Source organism: Microtus pennsylvanicus, chromosome 9 (assembly GCF_037038515.1).
Source record: "Microtus pennsylvanicus isolate mMicPen1 chromosome 9, mMicPen1.hap1, whole genome shotgun sequence".
Taxonomy (NCBI): domain Eukaryota; kingdom Metazoa; phylum Chordata; class Mammalia; order Rodentia; family Cricetidae; genus Microtus; species Microtus pennsylvanicus.
The window spans coordinates 60,235,544-60,252,998 of NC_134587.1; the positions used below are offsets into that span (position 1 = coordinate 60,235,544).

Genomic DNA, 17,455 nt, shown 5'->3' on the forward strand with positions numbered 1-17,455 from the left:
ATGTGAAGTACAGCACTCTTTGCCAGTAGCAGACTGCCACTGCCACACAGGCGCTGTGGCCAGGAACTGGAGAGTAGGGTTTCCAGGAATGAGTGTGCCAACTGCATGGGTGACATTTTCCCCACAGGACATGGCCATTCCTGAGTGTGTTTATAACCATGCCTTCCTGCTTCCTAGGAGTGTCATTATGAGCAAAACCCCTTCTTTCAGTCTTTACTGCCTGTTAATACTTATATGAGTTGCCATGGCAACTCTGGAGCATGAAGGAGTCCCACGTGCTTCTCTTTTGTAACCACTGAGACAAGCTAATGACAATCCCACCTCCCACCCCCGGGAGGTCTTAGCCTCTGCTTTGTGGGCCTGTCCAATCTGCTGTCTCTTTCATATTTTCCCCATCGCAGGCAGAGGTGTTACAGTTTCCCTGACTGTCTCCACAGGAGCGGGAGGAGCTGTTTTTCAGGGCTCTCTGCCTGTGCCACACTGTCCAGGTGAAGGATGACGATCCTGGGGACGATGTCGATGGTCCCCAGAAATCTCCAGACTCAAAGTCCTGTGTGTATATATCGTCCTCGCCTGATGAGGTTGCCCTGGTTGAAGGTGTGCAGAGGTGAGTCGGGCGGCTGGTCTCAGAGTGTTGGTAATGGGTCTGCAACCCAACTCATGAGTCATTCTAGAAAATTCTGTATTGTGACCTCAGGGCCCTTGCATTTTTTGTGGAGGTAGCTTTCCTGTCAGCAACATAAGCCCTTGTTGCTGTGTTTTCTGTGCGTATTGCTGTCAAAAAAAAAAAAAAACCCTCCCCAGGCCTTCTTTTTGATCCCAAGATGCCAAGCACCAAGGCCGACTCTCTGCAGCTCTCCCTGTAACCTGACCTGGAGAGCTAACAGCTAGATGCAGTCTCTGCCTGTCACTGTTTTTTCTTTGTTTGGGTCTTTCCACCTGGGACTTTTACACTGACGAGGGGGTCTTCGTGGAGTTCTTTCTGCTGTGTGAGATGTGGCATGAGACACAGACATCCAGAAAAACACTCCAGACGTGTAACACAATTTCAGGTCAGGGATATCACTAACCTTCTCAGCTCACAGTTCTTATGGAACAGTAAACTCCCAGTGCTGCCACCAACAATGTGTGCAGCCTTCAGAGACCGAGAACACAGAGAGAACATTTTCATACCTCATCTCTCAGAGTAGTGAGCGGGCTTGTGACTAAGCAAATCTGCTTTTCCTGTAAAGTTTAGGTAGTGGCAAAGATATGTGAATGATAGTGCCCTTAGTAGGTGTGCAGGCCACCCCAGTACACACACACACACACACACACACACACACACACACACACACGCACGCACACACGCGCATGCCACCACCTCAAGGCCCTTGAGGCTAGTTTTAGAAGCATTTATAGCAATAGTTCTCAACCAGTGGATCACAACCCCTTTGGGGGTCACATATCAGATGTTTACATTATGATTCATAGCAGTAGCAAAATTACAGTTTTGAAGTAACAATGAGATAATTTTATGGTTGGGGTCACCACAACATGAAGAACTGTATTAGGAAAGTTGAGGACCATTGATTTATAGAGGGAAGCCATGACTGCTGCAGGTAGGAAAGTCAGGTCAGGCTGCCCCGCCGTCCATGAACTCTTCTCCTCCCAGGGGTCTTTCTCTCAGCTGAGGACAGCGCCCAGTGGAGCAGGTGGCCATCATCACCCATATGCCCAGCCCCTGACTGCTATGGTAGTTGGTGCCGGATGGGCTAGTGTGTTCTGTCCCATCTTTTATTAAAGCTACTCAAGATCAGACCTTTACTGTCCTGGCAGGTGCCTCATGGCTAGAGGTATTCATTTTTACAGTAGAGAGAGTGTGGGCCAGCATCACTGCAAATAGTCACTCTGGGCCTATATCCTGTCAGATAACTAGGTTGACCAAGGGCTATACATAATTTATATTTTTTTAAATTATTTTTTTAAAAAAATCCCAGAATGTATTTCTCACAGTTTGGGGCTGGGAGGTCCAGGGTCAGAGCACGAGCATCTCAGAGGGTTTCTTCTGTGCCCAGAATGGTGGCAGCTTGGAGAGAGGACGAGAAGGCAGAATTATTCTGTGTGTGAGGAACCCTCTCCTGTGGTGGCCATACTCATCATTTTGTGAAAGGCAAAGTCTCCCCGGCCAACCATCCTTGACATTTCTACTAGGGTTGTTTCTACCCGGGGCCTTTGGTGGCTGTTCACACTGTGGCAGATAGCCTCTGAGGTTTCTATTTCTACTGAAGTCATTCACCAGTTAGTGAAATGTGGTTAGAAGCAGGAAGTGCAGCCCAGACACCTGGTCCTGGCTTTCCACAAGCCACCAGCATCCCCAGAGTGCACCTTCTCAGTGTAGGGCGCAAACTCTTGGGTCATTTTCTGAGGTGGTAAATAAATCTGAGTTCCGTATCCTGGCTCTGTAATGCACCCAGCAACCTGTCCTGATGAAAGTGCTTTCTTAAGAAGGATGGCCCAGCATAAAGTGAAGACGCCCTGGAAGAGGCCTGTCTGGATTTCAGATTCAGCCCTGGGTTTGCCTTCTCTTCCTGCTGCAGGCTTGGTTTCACATACCTGAGACTGAAGGACAATTACATGGAAATACTGAACAGGGAGAATGACATCGAGAGGTGAGGAGCTGTCTGCACGAATTTGTGTCACTGGGAAAGAACTAAGTCTTAATCTTTGAACTAAGCTGCCCGGGACCATGTGAGAGGCAAGTCTGCACACTGCGGTGCTTCAGAGGCCCTGTCTGAGCTGGGCCCTGAACTCAGTGGCAGCTCTGGCTCCAAAGCCCCAGCCAGTCTCCCAGAGAGATGGTCAGACTTGCCGTGAGAGTTGCAGGCTCAAGCGATATTCTAAGTGAGACACAGATATTACGACCCTTTGGGCGGAGTCATAGCCTGGACTGACCCATCAGCACTCTTAAGCACTGATCCCAACACAGGGCTGGAGCTGGGCATCCTCTGAGGCCCAGAACATCCACAAGGGCATCCACACAGTGTGGAAAGGGCACAGGGAGCGGTGAGAATGCCCCTTTCCAGCTGGTACGATCATTTGGAAATCATTCAAACTCAGCACCTTCTTGGCGGCAGAGAATAAATGCCCCACGTTTCTGTTTCAGATTTGAATTGCTGGAAGTCCTCAGTTTTGACTCTGTGCGGAGAAGAATGAGTGTGATCGTAAAGTCTGCCACAGGTGAGATTTCTCCTGATGTTACATGGTGGTGGCTTTATTCTGGTGGATAATTCTCTAGGACCTTCAAGGGTTTAGGACATAAAAACCATTCCACATTTGTACACGTACATGCAGGTGCATCTGTATGTGTGTGTACATTCAATAGAGTGTTAGCATAGACAACATGGGCTGTCATTCCGCAGGCATTGCCCCCCTTGGTTTTTTTTATCTTAGACAGTGTTTCTCACTGACTAGGACAGACTGACTGGCCAGCGAGCCCTAGAAATCCTCCTGTCCCTGCCTCTCCAGCACTGACATTGCAGATGTACGCTGCCTCTTTAAGCATGGGTTCTGGGAATTGAACCCAGGTCATCATGCTTGCAAGGCAGATTCCTTACCATCTGAGCAGGGTAACTGAATAGGACCTGAGACAGAGTTTCAGAGTAGGCAGCCGAGGATCGAGGGTCAGGCCGAGACAGTGTTTCACAGAGTAGGCAGCCGAGGGCCGGGCTGAGACTTTCTGCAGAGCAGCTGGACTGAGCAGGTGTCATCAGAGCTGCTTTCTCTGCTTGGTGGCTGCTTCTTTGCTGTCTGTTAGTGTCTGCTACCTGGAAGGAGAAATTTCTTTCCTGTTGAGAAAAGGAACATGCAAGCCAACCCGAAGGTGCTCAGAGCTCCGAGGACAAGGCTAGGGATGTGGAAGATCGAGTTTCCCATGAAGCTTCATGAGACAAAGGATGGCCTGTCCATGGAAGACTCGCTTTGGGAAGAGTCATGCACTCGCCTCTGGCATTTCATGGAGTTTGAACACTCCTTTTGGGCCAGGAGCACACTCTTTGCTCTGTTATGCCCACCCTGCCTACCCAACCCTGACCCAGGAAGTATTTGCTTCTCACGGGGAGCCCTCATTGTTCATGGCTCCTGACTGTCTTGAGACCGGTGGGCTATAGGAATAAAATGGGGCCCTGGCGTATTTCATGGATTGCACCTCCTTCAGATCTTAGTGTGTTAACTGGTCTTTAAGATGTACTTTGAAATGGTCTCCGCACTGGTCTCATTTGTTTTCATTAATAACAAGCTGAAAAGTAAATGTGTCTTCCCGTGTAGTAATTAAATCCAGCATTGTTTTCTCCCTCATCTTCCAGGAGAAATTTACTTGTTTTGCAAAGGAGCAGATTCTTCAATATTTCCCCGGGTCATAGAAGGCAAAGTGGACCAGGTCCGGTCCAGAGTTGAGCGCAATGCAGTGGTAAGACGCTGCCCCGTTCCAGCCCCTCTCGCCCTGCACTCTTCACTCAGCCCTGTGGCTTTCTATGCTGGAGGTCATCCTCCCGTTTAGCCGTTCTCCTGCAGAGGCAGCTCACATCCTCTCAACTGTTCCTCCCAGGTCTGAGGAGCCAGAGAGACCCCATGCCTGGGATTAGATGACTTTCTGCTGCAGTCTGCAGAGGCTGTACTAGATAGACATTCAGATACAGCTCGGTTGCATCCCCTCAGAGAAGGTCCCCGTGTGGTGCTGCAGAAGGCATGTGCTGGCTTCACTGAACTTATTAGGACAAACTTCTTGAAGCCCTGGTGTTCACTGTCATTAAGTGGGTACATTGGGGATTCTGACGCCTTCTGCCCGCGGTCACCTCCAGGAGCATCACTAGAGACACACTTTGTGTTAATGAGAACACTGACATAATGCATACTGCATTGTTCTGGATGGTTCTCCACACCAGAGAATCATTTTCCTTAAGGGAAGTAGTTAATTGTGTTTAAAGTACATCTTCTTAAAATACTTTATTGAGCTATAGTCAATATATTAGTGTGTTTCATCTTAAAGAGAAAAGTGGGTAGCTTTTGATTCACACTTGTAAAAGCCTTGCCACACAGTGTCCTCCAGACCTTTGTATTCCCCTCCGTCAGCTCCCATCAGCCCCCACTGTTTGCCGTCACTGTAGATGAGCCCTGACCCTCTGGCATGGTCTTATCAGTAGCATCACAGCATCCTTTTCCCTCTGAGCAGCTCATCTGTGCTGATGCCCGACTTACTCATTTGTTCACCTGTTGATGGACATTTGAGACTGAATCTCAGCGAGAACTGTGGGTCCTTGTTTAGACAGCCCTTCTCTTAGGAAATGCCATGCTGGGCTGGGCTTGCTCTCTGTGTTATGTTTTCTTTGCTGCTTTCCCGTGGATGGTCTCTGGTTGTGGTGAGTCTGTGTGCTGTGATTCTCTTTTCCTGCTCGGGAGTCTGGAATGTGCTCTGTAGGCCTTTACCAAGATGGGAAATTCTTCAGTACTGCTGTTTTAGTGGCCTGCATCCCACTCCCATCCCCATCACTTGGTCTGCCGTAGCTGGCTAGTTGATCCCTCTGGGCGTGGACTCCATCCTGTATGCAGGCCGCAGTGAGAACTTCACCCTCTGGGCTGCTGGATCTTTCTTGCTTCCTGCAGCTCTAGAATTTTATTCAGAGAAGTGGCCAAACTCCTCAGAAAACACTTGTTCCTTCAAGCTGTGGCTTCATGTTGTTTAATGGATTTGGAACAGTGCTCTGCCTGGCGCCTTTGGGAATTTCCTGTCAGCCTCCTCATGACTCGTGCCTGACCTCTGGGCCTGTCCATCCATTGTCCTTTTCCAGATACTTCAGGGCCATTGGTTCTTACAGTGCCTATCTTAGGGTTTCTGTTGTTGTGTGTGGTAATTTAAACATAATTGGCCCCCATAATCTCATAGGGGGTGGCAGTATTAGGATGTGTGGCTTTGTTGGAGTGGATATGGCCTTGCTGGAGGAAGTGTGTCACTGTGGGTGTGGGCTTTGAGGTTTCCTATGCTCGGAATACTGCCCAGTATATGTCAGACCATTTCCTGTTGCCTGTAAGAGCAGACTCTCAGCTACTCCTACAGCAGCACGTCTGCCTGCATACTGCCATACCTCCGTCGTGATGATAATGGACTGAACCTCTGAACTGAAAGCCAGCCTCCCCAACTAGCTTTACGGTCATGCTGTTTCATCACAGCAGTGGAAACCCTAAGTAAGACACTGAGGCAAAACACTTTGACCAAAACAACTTGGGGAGAAAAGGGTTCATTTCAATTTTCATGTCCCAATCATAGTCCATCGTGAAGGGAACTTCGGGCAGGAAATGAAGCAGGGAAATGGCGATGAAGAACGTCACTTACTGGCTGGCTCAGCTGCTTTCATGTATACCTCAGAACCACCTGTCCAGGAATGGCACCACCCACAACGGGCCAGGTGTTCACACATCAGTCGCTAGTTAGGAAAATGTCTGTAGGTTTGCCTACATGCCACTCTTGGGGGCATTTTACCAATTAGGATTCTCTCTTCCAAGATGTGTCTAGGTTTGTATCTAGTTGACAAAAACCAACCAGGGCAGCATACTTTAGATATGTCCTGGAATACTTAGCCCCATGCTATAGGTCAGGTAATTCAAAACTTCTGCCTGAGTTCTCCAGCCCACACCCAGCCCAGCAGTTCCTCAGGCAGCAAACTGAGGACCTGCAGGTCCCACATTCATACCGTTATTATTAAACAGCTGAAGCTTTACACTGAAGACAGCTGTAGGTGATGCTGAGAGGACCATTTTCCCTTCAAATCCAGTCGCCCATTTCTTCTTCAGTTGCCTGTTTTGAGCGTCATAATTAAATTGTGCCAAATACAAGATTAGGAAGACTTTACCCTGTATTTTTCTAAGAACTCTATACTTCTAGGTTTTAAATTTAAGACATTGATCTTATGTGTTATGGTAGGCAAAGGGGACTGTCTTATTTTTTATAAGTGGGTGTAGTTTATTGAGCATCATTGTTGAAGGGATGGTTTTATCCCTGTTGAGTGATCTTGTTCCTCTTGTTAAATTGTCTAGCCAGATGTTCTAAGATTTGTTTCTGGGCCTCAGTTCTGTCCTGCTCTTCTCTCTCAGTCTCTGTCTCTCTCCACACACACCAGCCCTGTACAGTTTAATGTACTGTCGTGTGCTAGTAAGTTTTGAAACCAGAATGTATGCATGCCCAACTTTATTCTTATCTAAAATCCTTATGCTCTCTGAATACCCCGAAATTCCCTGAGTTCCTGCGGAGATCGCCATCGGGAGTTCCATAGGATCACAAGACTCCAAATGGCTTTGAGTAGCATTGTCATCTAAACAATATGAAATCTTCCACTCCACGGAAACACACGTTTCTGTTATTTGCTCTTCTGTGATTTTCAGTGTTGTGTAGTTTTCAGTCTATGAGTCTTTTCCTCCATGAGTAAGCACATTCATGAATGTTTTCTTTCTGGTATAATTGTGGTTAGAATGCATTCTTAATCTCCTTCCCAAAGTGAGTATTGGGAGCATGTGAGGTGCTGCCAGCACGCCTGTGCTGATGTCACAGTTGAGCTGTTGGGACCTGTGCTGATTACAGCATTCATGCAATAGCTCTGGGATTTCCTGAGAGGAGGTATACGTTCTTTATGGTTTTCCAACTGCAGGAGCTGGCCATCTGCATGTGCAGTCTTGAGAAAAGCATTCTTTTGGATTTGGGTGCCCCTCTTCCTTACCGAATTGCTCTGGTAGAATTTGTGGTGCTGAGTTGTGTTTAGCAGAAGTGAAAAGGCGGGAGAGTCCCGCCCTCTCCTCGCCTTGGAGCCGTTCTCGGGGAACCACGTGAGGACGTCTCTGTTATGTTTTCAGCTACTTCCTCTGCACCAGTTCAGTCATCACGTGGGGCGTCACCCTGGTCACACCATGTGTTCCGTTAGTCCATTTCCTAGGCTGGATCAGTCTGGCATCTGGGGACGAGTTGCGTTCAGCCGTGGCTCACATTCCTTTCATGTTGGAGTAGTGCTGTTGGATCCAGTTTGCTGGTGTGCATTTGAGGTTCACTTCATGTGTGTTCATAAGGGGCGGTGCTCTACAGTGCTCTCTGGGTGTAATTGTGCTTTCTATAGCTTGGTAGTGTTTCACACAGGACTTTTGTCCTGCTTTCAGAAAGGCGTTCCACCTCACGGCGCGCCACAGTAGAAAGTCCCTTTCTGCCTTCACAAGCAGAGGCTCGTTCATTCCTGAAAGTGCAGTTCACCACTCCCAGCACCCTCCATCCTGGACATTCTGTCTTTAGAGACCTCCTCGTCTGACTACTCTTCAGACTTGTGGCTGGAGCACAGTGTTTGCCCGTGCCCTTCCTTCCCTCATGAGGGTTAGAACTGTTGACAGCAGGGTCTGTCCTTCACACACATTAGGAAGGCAAAAGAGCTGTAAGAAGTTGACAACACATAGCAGGAAGTGTTCTTAAAAGTCTCAAATCCAGGATTTGCGGTGCATGTTGAGGAGGCCTGTGAGTGTCACACTGTTGTACATGGTAAGGTGAAAGAGCAGGAGACGCCCAAGGGAGCCACACCAGGAGCCATCACCCAGGACAGTTTGGTGTGACTTGGCAGGTCACCTTCTTCACGCATGTCAGAACCCCTCATCCTTCGGGCTTGTTTTAGTTTCCCGCGTACCCACAGTGTGGATGAATAAACTTGCAGTCTTCCTTGGTATTCACTACGGTCAGATTCTGACAGGCTCCCAGCTTTGGATAAACCATTACCACAGCATTACAAGTTATCTCCCCAAAACACAAATAAGCTCTGTTTGTTTACATGAAGAGAAAAAGTCTATGCTCTGGTGTAGTGGCCTGGTAGAGGTATCGTAGGTTACAGTTCTAGATGTACATGATTGTCCATATTTAATGTAACTCAGTAATTCCTTGAGGGTGGCTGGGTTATGACTCACTCTCTTCAGATGGGTATGAAAAAGGCCTGAGAATACATTCAGCAGGCAATGATGGATTTACGTTAAACACTGAGTTGTGTTCCGCAGGAGGGTCTGCGGACCCTGTGTGTTGCCTACAAGCGGCTTGAGCCAGAAGAATATAAGGATGTTTGCAGACTGCTGCAGACTGCCAAGGTGGCGCTTCAAGATCGGGAGAAGAAGTTAGCAGAAGCCTACGAGCAGATTGAGAAGGACCTGATTCTGCTTGGTGCTACAGCTGTAGAGGACCGGTAACGCTGCCATGTGTGTCTGTTCAGCAACAGATGGGAGAGGCCGTGAGAGTGGGGTGGGCAGATGGTACACGTCCACAGTTACAGGTGGAGAGGCCGTGAGAGTGGGGTGGGCGGATGGTACACACGTCCACAGTTACAGGTGGAGAGGCCGTGAGAGTGGGGTGGGCGGATGGTACACACGTCCACAGTTACAGGTGGAGAGGCCGTGAGAGTGGGGTGGGCGGATGGTACACATGTCCACAGTTACAGGTGGAGAGGCCGTGAGAGTGGGGTGGGCGGATGGTACACGTCCACAGTTACAGGTGGAGAGGCCGTGGGAGTGGGGTGGGCGGATGGTACACACGTCCACAGTTACAGGTGGAGAGGCCGTGAGAGTGGGGTGGGCGGATGGTACACATGTCCACAGTTACAGGTGGAGAGGCCGTGAGAGTGGGGTGGGCGGATGGTACACGTCCACAGTTACAGGTGGAGAGGCCGTGGGAGTGGGGTGGGCGGATGGTACACACGTCCACAGTTACAGGTGGAGAGGCCGTGGGAGTGGGGTGGGCGGATGGTACACACGTCCACAGTTACAGGTGGAGAGGCCGTGAGAGTGGGGTGGGCGGGTGGCACACACGTCCAGCTCCAGTGTGTTCTCTCTGAGGACAGCTTCACTGTTTCCCTTCATGTAGAGCGACAACCCAGAAAACCAGAGCTGGGCGATACGTTCCTGGCCACACATAAGATCCCTGAAAAGGCACTTTCTTCCAGATAGTGAAAGTGACATCTTGACATCATGTTACACATGGAAGATCCAGTTTCTCTTCTTGCCTTAGAAAGGAATTAGTAGTAATTTTCCTACTATTTGTAGGAAGCTGCTGCTGGCTCTTCTGAGCACAGCTTGACTCTTTAGATTTTAATATCTTCGACATGTTTGTCTTTGTTGAAGAAAGTTAACAGATTGAAGTGGACTAACCCAGTAGTCACAGCTGATAAAATGTGAGAACACTTCTGAATTCTCAGTTACAGGGTGAGAGCCAGGAGCTCTTGCCATGGCCTGAGGGCAGTGATGCAGAAAGGGCTTTAGGCTGCTCCAGGGAGGGAGCTTCTCAGTGGATGTGCATTAAGCCCTTGTGGGCAGCTGACATGGCTGGAGTTTAGGCCACAGAACATGGAGGATTGACACCCAGGAGCACTAGGGATCAGTGGCAGTAAAACAATGTTCTCTTCTAGTCAGGGTTTCGCTGTGTAGACCAGGTGACATAGAACACGTGTCCACCTGGGATTACAGATATGATGTCCCGTTGAAGTGATGAATGATCACAAGTTTCTTCTTTAAAACCCAGAGTCAGCAGCCTTACCAGTCTAGACCTTGGGCTCCTTATCGTTGCTCAGAAAAGTTACAAGATCGGAGGTAGCTGTCTTCATTTGTGCATCTGTAGTGATGGCGTCTCCACACTTCAGGCCAGGCGCTTCCTCCCTGGGACTCGATGGCTTTGCAGGGTTATGTAGAGGTGAAAGGTCATACCAGATTTCACACCATGCTGGCACATGCTGAGCCAGCAATGAATGTTAGCGAGCTGTGGGGCCACTGGTATTATTACCAGCCTCTGAACTGGACTCCAATAGAGCCTGGATTCCAGTTTGATAAGGAACAATATGAGAACAAATGGTACCAAAAGGAAAAATAATGCCATATTTCCCAGTTCCATTTTCCATTTCGTTTCTGGTTTTAATGATTCTCCTAAGTGGAATGATACTGAATTGTGGATGGATGTTAGGCTCAGGGAGAGGACGTGGCTCGGGACAGCCCCTTAAGTAGCTCATCCGTGTTTGTTTGGTAGAGCCTCGTGCACATCACTATAAGGTGTGCACTCTGGGAGCAGCTTCAGGTCCTGTGCATGTGCTGTTTCATAGAGCTGAATATTTTGATGGCTTCATGTTTCTTGAAGTTCTTTTTTTGGCAGCCTTGGCTCCTGAGCCCACTGTCTGGGTTCTACTTTCCCAGGCTCCAAGAGAAAGCTGCAGACACAATCGAGGCCCTGCAGAAGGCAGGTATCAAGGTCTGGGTGCTCACTGGAGACAAGATGGAGACGGCCTCAGCCACCTGCTATGCCTGCAAGCTGTTCCGCAGGAGCACACAGCTGCTGGAGCTGACCACCAAAAGGCTAGAGGAGCAGAGCCTGCACGATGTCCTCTTCGAGCTGAGCAAGACAGTCCTGCGCTGCAGCGGAAGCCTGACCAGAGACTCCTTCTCAGGGTAGGCTGCTCCTCCCACCGCCTCTGCAAACCAGACCCACCTCGTGGGATCCTGCACCTCTGTGTGCCCACAGTCTGTGGGTCACCTAGAGGCTTTGAGTGGCACGGAAGCCTTTCCACGGCTGGATGTGCCTGGGCAGGCAATTTCAGGCCGATAGGTGGAGAATGCAGAAAGATGTTTTCAGTGGTAAACTTTTCATCTGCTGTTGTGCCTCGTGGGTCCCTCGTGGGTGCCTTGGGGTGCTGCCAGAGAAGGTGGTTAGTAATAGCGGAGGCAGCAGTGTCTTCCCAAGAGTGTCTACCGGTTTGTTCACACGTTTCACAAGGGCCTCCCTTACCAGGGCTGGGCGAGTCATCTGAAGGTTGTCTCATCTGATTCTGATGAGTCATTATTTTATGTCTTTATTTGTGTGGGTGTCCACATGCATGTGCCACAGTGAACATTTGGAGATTTGAGGATAAGTTCTCAACTTAAGACAGTTGGGCTTAGAGCACATGCCCTTATTGAACCGTCAAGAGTCATATGTATTTGGCAGGATAAGCCAGCCCTCTAGGTGTGTGCAGATTTTAGGTTGTTTCTAGAAGAGCACAAAGTTATTTCCCTATTGTTCTGTAGAACTTCGGGATTATGGGTGTTGTTGTCATTCTGAGGCCTTGCAAAGGAGCCTGGAGAGATAGCTCAGTCGTTAAGAGCATGCGCCGCTCTTCCAGAGGGCCTAAGGTTAATTCCCAGCACCAACGCCAGGCGGCTTCCCACTGCCTGCAACTGCAGCTCCTGGGAGGTCAGACTCCGCTGGTCTCAGCAGACGTGTGCCCACACCTACTTACAGATTATACATACTTTAAAGTGATAAAAATAAATCTTTATAGCCCAGCAAAGGGAGACTTTGACCATGTTCTCACAGTGAAGTCACCAGGGCAGGAAGCCTACGAGGTATTAGCCATACAGGTAGAAGGAGGCTGGCATGGAGAGCAGACGTGAAGACCTGCCCTTCCAAGCCCACCTTGTGGTGTCTCAGCGTGAGACTTATACACACTCTCAGGAAGCTGTAGCTGTGATTTCACAGTGCTGTCACAGAGGTAGCTCCAGTTCCGCAAAGGTCGGAGTGATGGAGAGAGAACTAGGAGCCTCCTGACCCCAGGCACCATGCGAATGCCCCGGGTATGGTAGAGCGGTGACTGAGTGATCTCCCCTTCTGTGTGCTCCAACAGACTTTCAACAGATATGCATGACTATGGTTTAATCATCGACGGAGCTGCGCTGTCCTTGATAATGAAGCCCCGGGAGGATGGGAGTTCCTCGGGCAACTACAGAGAGCTCTTCCTGGAGATCTGCAGGAACTGCAGTGCCGTGCTGTGCTGCCGGATGGCCCCCTTGCAGAAGGCGCAGGTCATGAACTGGCCTGCATGGGGAGAAAGCCTTTCCTTAAGTCTCACTGTCTCTGATAGCCAAACACTTAGTGGGAGCATAGAAATGTCAGACCTGAGTCTTAGATTCTCCTTGAGGGTCAGGCATGGATGGCCCCTCCTAGAGAGGTGCTTTAGTGCCTTGGGATTCCCAGTGCTATTTTTGGGTTCTCAATTGATGTATACAAATGCATGTATACTTACTTACATTTCTTGTATTGAAATAAGAAAGCAATCTGTAGTTTCCCTACTTCTCTGTCTCATCCTAAAATGCATTGTACTTAAGCACGGTGCATGGGGGAAGTGCATTGTACTTAAGCAGGGTGCATGGGGGGAGGTCTATGAAGAAATAGACTTGGAAATTAAGAAAGAGAAGTCATGAAGGGTGCTTATTACGTTGACATATTTGATTTTTATGCATGACGGGTTTGAAAATTAAAATAGCATTAGAAACAGCTTCTTTTTAAAAATTGTTTGATACCAAGTGGTGTAGAATTACAGCCCCTTCCTGCAGACTGCATTGGTCCCAAGCTTTTCCAATACCTGGATATTACTCTAATTTTGTCTTCCTGCCTTTGTGAAGTCACGTCATAGATCATATCTTAGTTTCTATGAGACAGTTTGACCCTCTGTGGAGGAAATAGTCTGAGAGCTCTAGAAAGGAGTAGTGAGTAGTTTCCCTCTGACCTACACCAGCTGTGTGGCTCAGTTGGTTCTGCCCAGCTAATAACCCTAACGAAATCCAAACAGAAGATAAACTCCATGTTTCTTTCTTTTCCAGATTGTTAAGTTAATCAAATTTTCAAAGGAGCACCCTATCACCTTAGCAATTGGTGATGGTGCGAATGACGTCAGCATGATCCTGGAGGCCCACGTGGGCATAGGTAAGTCATTGCTGCTCTAGTTGGGCTCTGTGCTTTTGGTAGACACAGGCTGTGCCCTGTCATGCAGAGGGACCTTGGGTGTCCACCTGTGACTTGTTATTTTGCAAGCAGATACCAGGCAGTAGTCACCTGGGCTTAGCTGGCTCTGGTCACCAGTATATGCACCTTTCTTTCTAGGCGTCATCGGGAAGGAGGGTCGCCAAGCTGCAAGGAACAGCGACTACGCAATACCCAAGTTTAAGCACTTGAAGAAGATGCTTCTTGTCCACGGGCACTTGTATTACATCAGGATATCTGAGCTCGTGCAGTACTTCTTCTACAAGGTAGGGAGTCCTCAGTTTCAGCGCATGAGACCTTCGCTGGTGACTTAATGCTTCCGGTCATTTATCTGAGTGAATAAGTGACCATCAGAAAGTAGGTTGCTCCTGTAACAGGATTCCTGACACTTCTTGAGCCTCCTCAGACTTTAACATAGAGCCAGAAGGACAAGTTGTGTGACGTTTGAGGGCTCATGTCTTGTTCCTTTGAACAGTTCTCCCCATGCAGGCAGGTCCTTGCTGCTGACCTCTCTGTCACCACCGCCTTCTTTCCCTCTTGTGTGCCTCCTGCTGCTGCCTGTGATCACCAGGGCCACACTATAGATGTGTACATTGCATTTGCCACACAGGGAAGAGAAGCATTTCCAAAACCCACTCAGCTGTCTTTTAAGATACTGGGCCTGCTTGTCACGATCCCCCACGTGAAACAGTGTATCACTGGTGGCTTATGAGCCCTAGGCAAGCCCGGGAGTCTCTGCAGAATGCCCTTAAACTAATAATGCTCACTACTTGCCTTTCAGAATGTCTGCTTCATTTTCCCTCAGTTTTTGTACCAATTCTTCTGCGGATTTTCACAGCAGGTCAGTGTGAGATCATAAGTCGGAAGTTCATCAAAACCGCGTCTTCCTTTCCAGTGGGTGGCCTTAGTGAGGGGACCCTCTTCAGGATGCAGACAGACCCCTGTGGAGATCCGTTGGGGCCCAGATGCACCCATCCTGTCGCTCCCAGGGCCTGTGAACAGACAAAGGGGAAAGGGCAGGCCATGGAGTTGAGTTTCCAGCCCCAGACTGGATGTCAGGAGGCCAACATGTTCCTAAACACAGGCCTCTTAATGACTTAGCTGATGGGCTCTGGGTTGGACTGTGTGTGACAACCCACACCTGAACCTTCATGGGCGTGGGGGTCATCTTGGAGTCTTAGACATTGAAGTATACAGGATGAGACACTGCACAATGTGTTCAGATGGACAGTGGCCAATGGCTAATATCTGGAGCCACCAGGGCTGGGATAATTGAAGCTAAAAAATGTAAAAGTGAACAATTGTGAATTTTTGGGTCCAAGCTCTGCCTGGACCTGACGATTTTAAGCCTGATGATTTTAAACCTGATGAATTTACTTCATGAAATTTGAAATCTGTCCCTGTTGTCTGTCTCTATAGAATAGTGGCTTCTATGCATTTTAGGTGCACTTTCTATATTTTAAGCTTCTTTACTCAGGGCCTCTAGGGACATGGCTCAATTGGTAAAGTTCTTGCTGTACAAACATGAGGACCTGAGTTCAAATCCCCAGCACCTATATCAAGCTGGGTATAGCAGCATAAGCCAGTGGTAAGGAGATAGAGGCAGGAGGACATGTGCTAACCGCTCTAGCTGAGTCAGCTCCAGGTCGCCTGATGCTGACCCCTGGCTTCTACACACGCATGCATTTGCACATACCTGCACACAGTACCACACTAAATCATGACATCAGTCTGTCAAAGCCATCTCACAGCCCCACTCAGATCCCTTCTCCTTCTTGCAGACTTTGTACGATACTGCGTATCTGACTCTCTACAACATCAGCTTCACCTCCCTCCCGATTCTCCTGTACAGCCTCATGGAACAGCACGTGGGCATTGAAGTGCTCAAGAGAGACCCATCCCTGTACAGGTACAGTGCAGAAGCTGCCAGCCGGCTCCTGCTGCCATTTTTTTCAAAGCTAGGGTGCACTTGCTTCCTCTGGATGGTGTCTAAAGAAATGGGGTCTGCACTAGGCTTGAATGCACGTGAACCTTTCTGCATCCCACTGCTTGGTAGAGGCAGAAAAGCTAGGAAGGGAACCTGCATCTGTCCACCCCTGTGAAGTCGTTTCTTAGTATTAATGAAATAACTTTTATACTATCCCAGAACTGCCCAGATTTTCTGACAGTTACAGTGTTTCATAACAGGGAGATTCCCATGCTCTTGAATTTCTCCAGGTAATAATGAATTGGATAGTGCAATGCAGCAGCCAGTCAGTGGCTACATTGTCACCTTCCCCTACCTCATTCAGGTTTCCCAGGACCTTTGTCTTACTCATGTTTGTACACACATGTGTGCTTACTTCTGTGAGGTTTCTTCAACTGTGTAATTTCAGAAACCACATTAACATCAGACAACCTTCCCCTGTCCAGTTCACAGGATCTCATGTCACAGGCTTTGGGGACCTTTATTACATTGTTTAGTCATTTATGAGACCTTGAAACTTGAGGAATTGTGCGTGTGTGTGTGTACGTGTGTTTGCGCGCGCACATGCATACATGCACACTGTTTCAGACATGTACACAGAGGGAATGCTACGGACAAACCCCAGTGCAGTGAACAGGCCTAGAAACTCATGTAGGTTGGTAGCAGGTCCACGTTCAGTCTGCTGATCAGTGTGTCAGACAGTGCACGCTGTTGTGTGTTATTTCCATCCAGAAGACAAGAGCGCCCCAGGTTTCCTTTAACAGCATTACAGCAATACGGGAGAAATGTTCAGAAGCTAGTGGGGACTGAAGAGCGTGTGCGTTCTGCCCTGTTCATCGTCATGGCTGAGGCTGTTTAGTACCAGGTGGACAGAGATGCTGCTGCAGAGTGGTCACAGTTTTCCCACTCTTTTCCTCAAACAGAGATATCGCCAAGAACGCGCTGCTCCGCTGGCGGGTGTTCATTTACTGGACATTTCTCGGCGTATTTGACGCTTTGGTATTTTTCTTTGGTGCTTATTTCATGTTTGAAAACACAACCGTGACCAGCAATGGACAGGTCAGTACTGAACGTCTTGTGGTTTCACTGATTAGTAATAAGCCCCACCCTGTGCGGTCGTTGTGTAGAGCAGCCTTGTGAGAACAGCTCAGCCTGTGGTTAGGTGAGCACGAGAGAGGTGTGGCTCTGTGGAGCCATCTAGAGGAAGGACCAAGTCACATTCGCCAGCTATACGGGAAGGTCGTCCTGAGGTTTTCCTGACAGGTTCACAACATGCATCCCACCGTGAGCTAATCCCGGTGGCTCCATGGTTTCATCCAGCCACCGTACTTTGGTATGGGAGTTAAGTTGTGTGAGTGTTGCTCCACGGTGTGTGAGCATGGCCCCTTACAGTGAGTAGCTCGTAGTTCTTAATGGACAGCACTGTTGTTTGCCTACTTTCTGGGGTCTGTTTTATTTGTATCTTGCTTTTTTCTTTTTGCCACTTGCTTCCCTTCCCACCTCAGATAATGACCACCAACACAAGCATGGTAAGACACCGTGGGTTTGTTCTCTCTGTGTTTTTGGAGTGCATTACAAATAAAATATTTCTTGAAAATATTTTCAAATGTGACTTTTTCTGTGTGCTTTGTTGGTAGAAAAGCTGTTAGCCATCCCTGCCCTCTACTGGC

At 48.7% G+C, this 17,455-nt stretch overlaps 1 protein-coding gene across 6 annotated transcripts in view; it reads left to right on the plus strand.

Moving 5' to 3' along the window:
* The window catches only part of Atp11a (ATPase phospholipid transporting 11A), a 107,729-nt gene that overhangs the window by 73,821 nt on the left and 16,453 nt on the right, over nt 1-17,455 (plus strand). For 3 of the 6 annotated variants that reach the window (XM_075986174.1, XM_075986173.1, XM_075986171.1), the window contains exons 14-26: nt 438-607; nt 2,580-2,651; nt 3,146-3,219; nt 4,344-4,447; nt 9,049-9,230; nt 11,221-11,472; nt 12,684-12,861; nt 13,660-13,762; nt 13,940-14,085; nt 14,601-14,660; nt 15,601-15,728; nt 16,709-16,844; nt 17,291-17,314. In XM_075986174.1, coding sequence (XP_075842289.1) covers nt 438-607; nt 2,580-2,651; nt 3,146-3,219; nt 4,344-4,447; nt 9,049-9,230; nt 11,221-11,472; nt 12,684-12,861; nt 13,660-13,762; nt 13,940-14,085; nt 14,601-14,660; nt 15,601-15,728; nt 16,709-16,844; nt 17,291-17,314 — 1,629 coding nt within the window. The remainder of the gene's footprint in view (nt 1-437; nt 608-2,579; nt 2,652-3,145; nt 3,220-4,343; nt 4,448-9,048; nt 9,231-11,220; nt 11,473-12,683; nt 12,862-13,659; nt 13,763-13,939; nt 14,086-14,600; nt 14,661-15,600; nt 15,729-16,708; nt 16,845-17,290; nt 17,315-17,455) is intronic. The other 3 variants (XM_075986176.1, XM_075986175.1, XM_075986172.1) reach the window with 1 other exon arrangement.